The following is an 8364-nucleotide window of genomic DNA, read 5'->3' as shown; positions in this document are numbered from 1 at the left end:
CCAATTAGCTTAGTTGATAATACAGGTAACCTCTTCAATTTCATTATTGACTGGTTGACATTTATATTGGACTGAAGAACTCTTGTTCTGGCTGACAAGCCATGCAAATATCAACCTTTCCACAAATATATTTGGCCTTCACAAGCCCTCTCTGACCAGCAAGGTTAATATGCCTTAGTAGTAATGGCAAAACAAATTTAGCATTGGATGAAAATAAATATTGTCTTCTATATACATTAGATACATTATGTATAAAATATTCCTTAAACGATGACTGCATTAAAACAAGTCTCTCTTTCCACCTCTTCTCTCTCTCTCTCTCTCTCTCTCTCTCTCTCTCTCTCTCTCTCTCACAAACGCACAACCAGTTCCACTGACAGGAAAGAGTTTGTTGGAATGTGTACAATCCAGAAGTAGAGATACTTTCTGCGGAGACCGTCTTATCAATGACAAAAATAAGGATTTTCTCACTGAAAAATCTCAAAGAAATCACAAGAAGTTTTTGTTGTTGTTGTTGCAGTTGTTTAGCCCCAAAGTCTACCCTGATTGAGCAGACCTATGATCAAAGGTCTCCCAGCCATGACTATCCTGTCTTTATATAATCTATGACTACACCACCCACATCATTTCTATTATTTTTAAGACAGTAGGGTGTGGTTTGAGGGAGATTTTAGCTGCTATTTCTAGCAGGCAGAGCAAGCCTGTAGAGGCTGAAAACCACTACAAGTATTTATCACAGCTAATTCTGGCAATGGGCTGGAGATGTCCCATCTGATGAATGACAAACATAATATCAAATGCCATACAAAATAAAACGATAACTGAACAAAACCACACAAATCCATTGGAACCGAAACAGTTAAGGTATGTATTGTTATTGCTATTACTGTCGTTGTTGCTGCTATAACAATTACAACTCCACTGTAATTATTTACACATTAATCAATGTAAATTGGTAAATTAATAAGTCTATATTAACAACAACGTCTGCTAAAGAGACTGGACATATTGTGTCTCAAAAATAAAAAATATCTTTTATATAGTTCCACTAAAATTAAGTAAACAGACAAATGGGACCCTACCATACTCTGGAATCCCCTACGTTTAGCTATTAGTCCCACACACACATGCACACATTGACTGGAGAGCTTAGCTAGTTTATATCACTAAAGTTACTAATAATTTAATTAAGTTACAAATATAGCTGTAAAGGAAAATAAACTTATACAGAAAATGTTGATCGGTTAATTAAATCACATTAATTATAATTTCACTTAAAATCTTGAAGTCTAAAATTAAAACTATTACGTTTTTAAATAAGCTCCCCACTCAAATTGAGAAAAATGAAATTAACTGATGAAAATAAAATTATTTGGAAAATGAAATAATTTTTTTGTTCCATTAAATTCAAGTTGTATAATGTATAATGGATGTAAAAGTGTGTGTGAGTGGGAGAAATGTTCATTATAATCTACTTAATCAGTTTTTAATTCCGTGTGTGCATGTTTAAAAATAGCATCAGCAAACTGTACGAAAAGGCGGTCCATGTAGTTTGCATGGCGTGGAAAAATTCCTTCCATAAATCCAATATGACCACCATGGGAAGTTATAACGAAGGCAACGTTTTTATTTTCTTTCGCCTGCGCAACTGGAATTGCTGAAAGATGTAAAGGGATATCATTTCAGTAATTGCACAAAATAAAACAGAGAAACCAGGGATGAGTTAAAAGACAAAAAACTCTGAGTTTTGGCAATTGTACAATCAGGAAGAAAAAAAACTGTAGAATTTAAAAATGCTGAAATCGAATCAATTTCAATAATTGTAGAAATAGAAAGTGGAAAAGAAATTGGATAATGCATTGGTATACAAACAATCAATTTTGGTAATAATATGATTTTTTTATGAATGAACCTAACTGCTAAGATTTTCAAAGTAAAATAATGTTAAGACATTATAAATCAGAGCCTATAACATCTGATATTGCTTTATGTCTTGCAGTTTACTTGGAATGTTGTCATTCTGAAACATGGAAGTAGTAAAGGATTTAGTAAACAATAAATTTATTTAGTATTTCAATGTGTAGAAGCTGTAATCTGAGACTCATAAGTAAACTGTAAACAACATCCCAAACTGTTATGATGACAAACACAAAGATGCAGTGTGTATGAAGGTTGTATGAGCTGTGATATTAGGATCATGAGATGAACTCTTGATAAATGGGAGATATCTTGTTGCCCAGACAAACAGACAGTGGCAGCAAGGATGTTTCAGCAGTGATATTAAAATCACATCATCATCATCATCATCATCATTTTAACGTCCACTTTTCTATACTTGCATGGGTCAGACAAAGTTTGTTGAGGCAGATTTCTACAGCCAGGTACCCCTACCTGCCGCCAACATTATTTCTAAGCAAGGTAATATTTCCCCAAGGTCAGCATTTTTTGCACAAAAGGGATAGAGACGCAGGAAAAGCCGTAAAATTTTTGAAGTTCACACTGGAGATATCCCCTACACCATCATAAGTAGTTGTCTGAAAATGTCATCACAGTATTATCTACCAATTAGACATGATACACAAGTACCAAAAATAGAAATGCTACTGTTTTTCTCAAGGCCTTCATCAGAAAAGATAGAAACTTATTCACTATAGAAACAATAGTAATTTGGTATCTATAAACAAACATTATCAGTTGCCATGAATTTCTCAACTGTCACCAAGTCACCATGTGATTTGAGCAAGAGAGATTAAAATCAAGTGGTTCTAATATCACAGCCCAGACATCACTGAACACTGGACGTCCCAGTTTATGTTGTCATAACTATTTTGATAGTGTTGATAATTTTCTTATCTGTTCAAATACAGAATGTTGTTGAAACTAAAGATAATTATATTATTCTTCACTTTCACATTGTGAAGTGGTGGCCATTATGGACACTTTATTTTAAAGCAGTGAAAACTCAGAATAGAACAATGAATATAATTGAAGAATATATGACAGAGTGTCATGGTGGACTAAATAAATGTGGAATGTTGCCAAAATGTACAGCAATCAACTTGAAATATGCAGAAATCACCCTCGTTATGTGCCAGAATGAAATGTCACTTCGAAAACGACGTAAAGTTTAGTTGAGTTTATTTCTTTCTCATATTTTTTTTTTTCATTTTTAACAAATAACATAAAATTACAAATAATTTATTTCACATTTGCTTGCAAATGCGAAATTACTAAGTTCTACAAAAAGAAAAGAAAAGAAAACATGTTATAGGAGCTAATGGTCTTAATCTTGTTATTTTGGGTCATGTGTTGGTTAATTATTTTGTGAGAACAGAATGAGGCTATCATGATTAACTTGATGCAAACAAATCTAACATGTAACAAAGGTGTCAAAAATTTGGCAACTGCTTAAAATTAGAACATTTTGATCTGTTGCACACATTTTGCTATTAATGTTTCAATGTCTGACACAATATTGTATTTTTATTTTAGAACTGAGCAAATGATATCAAAGAGAAATTCAGGAGATGAACCTGACCATAACTCTATACAGAAAGAAATGAAAAAGCATTTTGAACTTTTTCAAGAGTAACATAAAGCCACAGTCGCCATAAATTAGATGCAGAGACTGAATTGAATTCATCAGAGTAACGAAGAATACAATAGGAAATGAACGAGATGAGCATCTACCTGATGATGTGTACCTGAAGGAGCAAAAAAACAAAAGATACACTTGTTACAATGAAATATCCAATGACCCCCTTGCCAGTCACAAGGAAAGCACCCCTTCAAACTGATCCAACCTTTGCAATGTCATATTCGCTCTATGAGGCCAAGCATTATCCTGATAGAAGAACACCTTCCATCTTGAAACCAAAGATGGTCATTTTTCTTCTCGTGCTGACTGAAGCCATGCAACCTGCCTGCACCAGATCCCCTTTGTTCTCATTTGGCTTGGGTTTACAATTTCAAAGTGGACTAAACCTTTCATATCTGACCAAACAGACAACAACACCTGATGTGGGTGAAGACCTTCTTTGGCCTGGGGTGCTGGTGTTTCTCCTTTCCCCACCCACTGTCCTGGGTGCTTGGCATTTTGACAGAGAAGCCATTTCTTGTCACCGGTCATTATTCTGTCCAAATTGAAAATGGCAAGATTAGTGGGGGATAGGGATAGAATAGTTGAGGAAAAGTTTTTCTTACCATGATATGGAGAGAAAGGATCATCAGCGGCATTTAGACAGAGAAGTGGTATCTTAATGAGATGAAGCTTGTCATTCAGGCAGGCATCTCTATAATATTTTTCCCAAGTACCATAACCAAAGAGTTTAGCAGTGAATCTGTCATCAAATTCTTTTATAGTCTGGCTCTGGAATCATTGAGATCAATAAGAAATGCTCAAATACAGGTTAGGATTTTAAAAAATGTAGAACTGGGTACATTGATTAAAAAACGATTAAGAGTAATAAAAAGAAAATGTAGAACTGTGACAAATCGAATGTTAGTAGTGATAGTTCAGTGAGGAGCCTGGTACTTAATTAACTCTGTAATACTAATTAGATGCTAGATTCATTGATGTATCTCTACAGAGGAGCATGTCATAATAACATCGACAAGCAGGACCCGTGAATATTTCACAAAATTATTGGTAAACCTATTGGGTTATTTACTTTTATTGGGGTTTTTTTTAAGTTACCAAACTGGAATCTAAATTTTTCTAGAATCACACATTTACTTTCACTTACAAGAGAATGAAAATAAGAAATGTAAGAACAAACAGTCCATATTTTTGGTTGGAGTGCTTTCCAGTAGAACTGATAGGACAGAATAAAAAAAGAAATATAATTATCATCTTAAATTTGCTAATGTACTAGTTTCGCTAATTTGTCTTTATGATCACTAACTTATGTATTAGAAAATGCAAAAATAGGTACAGCAAAATGCGCAACAATGTTTGTCAAGGAGAACAAAGTTAAGTTTTAAGAGACCAAAAACATACCTTCATTACGTAGTCCATATCAAAATGATGTTCAAATAACTCAATATTTCTGAAAACAAAGTTTCTAAGTATTAAAATTGGATCAAGAAATAATTTAATTCACTCATTTTTTAATTTCTATTTTTATATTTGTTAGCTTTTGATGTGGAAGGAAACTGGACATATCTCCCCCCCCCCTCCCTGACATAATCATAACAAAAAATATTACATTATATAAGGTGGGACATGTTCCTTCAAAGAAAGAAAGAAAAAAAACATGTTTATATCTATCTGCCACTTTTCAGACAAAATGTGGAAGGTAGACAGAGAAGTATGTAGACAGATTCACTGAATTCTAACAGGGAGAGAAGAACTGAGTATACAGGGGCATCAGACGTAGTGTGCAAGAGAGAAGACTGTGTTGAGCACGCACGCACACACACACACACACACACACACACACACACACATATATATACAGAGTAAAAAAAGTTTGCCCTTACTTATGGACCAAATTTACTAGATTCCTGGCCAAGTATTTGTTGAAAAGGAGATAATTAATTGGTTGTTCTAGAGTTTTTGAAGATTCAAAAGAATCCCAGGCAGCTGATACAGCCATAGCAGCTTGGAAGACAGCATTTTCACCACATTTTGCTAAATAACCAGTCATTATCATCCTAAAAAGATTTTTAAGAGAAAAAGGACACAATAAATGATTAACAAAGAATTTCAAGTAAAGGAAGAAAGTTACAAAAAACCATTCGTGGAGAATGAACATTGAGTGTTTATGGATTTAATATTTCACTGTTGACAAAAGACTCTGAAAATAACATGGGAGAGTCAGAATGTCACTGAACATATCTCTAAACAATAAGTAGATACGTTCTAGACACACAAACACACACACACACATAGGCTAATGATCTAAATATGTGATTGCTCACCCTGCTAGATGGAGTAAGTAAAATGGCAAAATTCCATAAAATAAACCCTACCCTGTCATCCTTAAAAAATAAAATGGAGTCCTTGATTAACAAAAATTTTTTAAAAAAAGATACAACTCGAATGCCTTTAGTTGTAGATTTGTTCCATAAGAGTAGATAAGTAAATAATAACAAATCCAAAATATGAAATCAATTCACAACTTACCCACCAAGGGAGATTCCTACCCCAAATAATGGTGCTTCTGGGTAACAATTTTTCACATGATTTACAACAGTCTCTAAGTCTTCTGTATCAGTGGCACAATATGTTCTTGGTGTCTGCAAAAACCAACAAAATGTCATAAATAGTAACTCAGATGCAAAATAAAAATCAACAAACAAAAACCTTAATATCAGAATTATATTTTATGTCCCTCCAGTTCTAGGAGAAAACGAACAGGAAACACCGGGATGTTTGAAATGATGTAATGGAACAAACATCACAAGGGATTTATTCATTAAGTCTCAGTTTCAAGGTTTTCAAACTAAAGTTCACACCTATTATATATATATATTTGAATTAATGGTTGCTCATGTTGGAGTTGGAGAGAGAGAGAGAGAGAGAGAGAGAGAGGGAGAGGTCTTATTGGCAGTGTTGATGACAGGAAAAAGTTGTGAGCACAATGTGCTCACAGTTTGTCTCATGGCAAATTAATAAAATAATGAGATAAAAGACATAATTGTTGTTTTGCCAACTTCATGGTTGTGTAACTGAATATTTCTAGACTACATTAGAACGAATGGAATACATAATTATTTCATAATGAATTGATATAAGAGCCATTCATTATATATTATTCAAGCCAAAATAAAAGATTTCACACATATAAACTTAGTAATTCTCTAAATGAAATTATTGATGCATTTTCTGAGGAAAATGGGATGTTCTTAACATGTCAAGGAAGAATAATATTGATCTCTGATCTAAAGACCAGTAATTGATTTATTGTTGTGTAGTGTTAGGTCAGCTGTAAACCTAAAGCCAAACAACTTACAGATGTGACCTATTCTTGCAGACATTTATATCCCTGCATAACTCACAAGCATACTGTACGCTTCAAAGTGCAAGGGTGATGTTGTTGTGTGATAATAACACTTGTCAAGTGGACCTGTGGGATATCAGGCGTTGACTGAATGACCCCAGTATAATCCACAGGTCAATCATTCCAAATATACTTTAGCTGAGAGCTGCAGGGTGCACTTTGACATGCATTAGTGTTGGTGTTTGTGTGGAACATTTTCAAAGTAAAAAGGTTCTTGTCTCACGTATCAAAAGGAGCAAAATTTAACATTTTGTTTAGCCATCCTGACGACCAGTTTTAGTTTTCTCTTGCATTAAATTCAGAGAGAATAAACCTGCTAAATAACCATAATGATTATAACATACTTACTAAAAGCTTATCTTCATTTGCACTCGTTCCTCTGTAATTAAATACAACTGACCTGCAATTAGAAAAAGTTTGGTAGCATAATTGCAAAAATAGGAAATATGTTGAAAGCTATTTGTTTGTACATATGTGACTTTGTATGTTTGTAGACTCTAAAAAGCTTCAAGAAGCTGGTTTTAATAAAAGACATCCACCTCATAATCCATTATCTATACTGTTCTTTCACTCAAGTGATCTTGTTTTTAAATTTTAAATAACCCTAGAGAGAGCTTTTGTCTACAAATAAAATCAATACAGATATATATTTATCTTATAACTCAGCAACTTAGTACATAATTTAGAATTATATCATCATGGCCATATTAAATAAAGGAATAATTGTGATAGAAACATTTTTGATCATGGATCAGTTGAACCAAGGTTGACCAAGAACTAAACAACAATATTCATAACATACTTGATTAGAATTAGTTTCATTAAAAAAATATGAGATATTAGAAAGGTCAAAAGAACTCACCTATATCCTAAAATAGATGATTGTTGTACTATATGAAGTGCATAAGTTTCTCTACTGTTTCCTGTGAAAAGACAACAATATATATATGTATATATATATAGCTATTTGTTGACATATTTCCCCACTTTCTAAGGGTAATTTACCCAATGTTTCTGCTGTTCTAACAGTGTCTCTGCATTCAAAAATAAATTATCATCTTAATTGTATCTTTATATGTATATGTGCTCTTTTAAAAAATTACGATTTATGCATTGTTGTCTCTCAAATATTTAAAATCTACAATTAAGAGCCCTCTCTACTCGCTGGCGGTACCTACCCACCACCACTACCCATTTTCCTTTATTCAAAAATTCTTATCGCTCCTTAAAATTATGGCTTTTAAGTGTTGATTTCTCAGCCCAAGAATTACAGCGTGATGTGCTGCTTGACTGGTCCCCCCTCTCCCTCTCTCTCTCTCTCTCTCTCTTTATATATATATATGATGATGATGATGATGAT

General features: G+C 33.5%; 1 protein-coding gene across 2 annotated transcripts in view; it reads right to left on the bottom strand.

The window, feature by feature from the left end:
- Nucleotides 1–657: 657 nt before the first annotated feature.
- The window catches only part of LOC106879461 (phospholipase ABHD3), a 41120-nt gene continuing 33413 nt past the window's right edge, over nucleotides 658–8364 (bottom strand). Inside the window, exons 4-10 of one of the 2 annotated variants that reach the window (XM_014929025.3) lie at nucleotides 7867–7927; nucleotides 7353–7404; nucleotides 6128–6240; nucleotides 5482–5655; nucleotides 5000–5048; nucleotides 4204–4369; nucleotides 658–1657 (exon numbers count right to left, since the gene is read on the bottom strand). In XM_014929025.3, the coding sequence (XP_014784511.1) occupies nucleotides 1476–1657; nucleotides 4204–4369; nucleotides 5000–5048; nucleotides 5482–5655; nucleotides 6128–6240; nucleotides 7353–7404; nucleotides 7867–7927 (797 nt within the window). In that variant the 3' untranslated portion in view covers nucleotides 658–1475. The remainder of the gene's footprint in view (nucleotides 1658–4203; nucleotides 4370–4999; nucleotides 5049–5481; nucleotides 5656–6127; nucleotides 6241–7352; nucleotides 7405–7866; nucleotides 7928–8364) is intronic. The other variant, XM_089340689.1, reaches the window with a different exon arrangement.

Source organism: Octopus bimaculoides, chromosome 23 (genome assembly GCF_046866305.1).
Source record: "Octopus bimaculoides isolate indiv1 chromosome 23, ASM4686630v1, whole genome shotgun sequence".
Taxonomy (NCBI): domain Eukaryota; kingdom Metazoa; phylum Mollusca; class Cephalopoda; order Octopoda; family Octopodidae; genus Octopus; species Octopus bimaculoides.
Note: the sequence above shows the minus strand (reverse complement) of the source record. Positions and strands in the feature narration are given on the sequence as shown.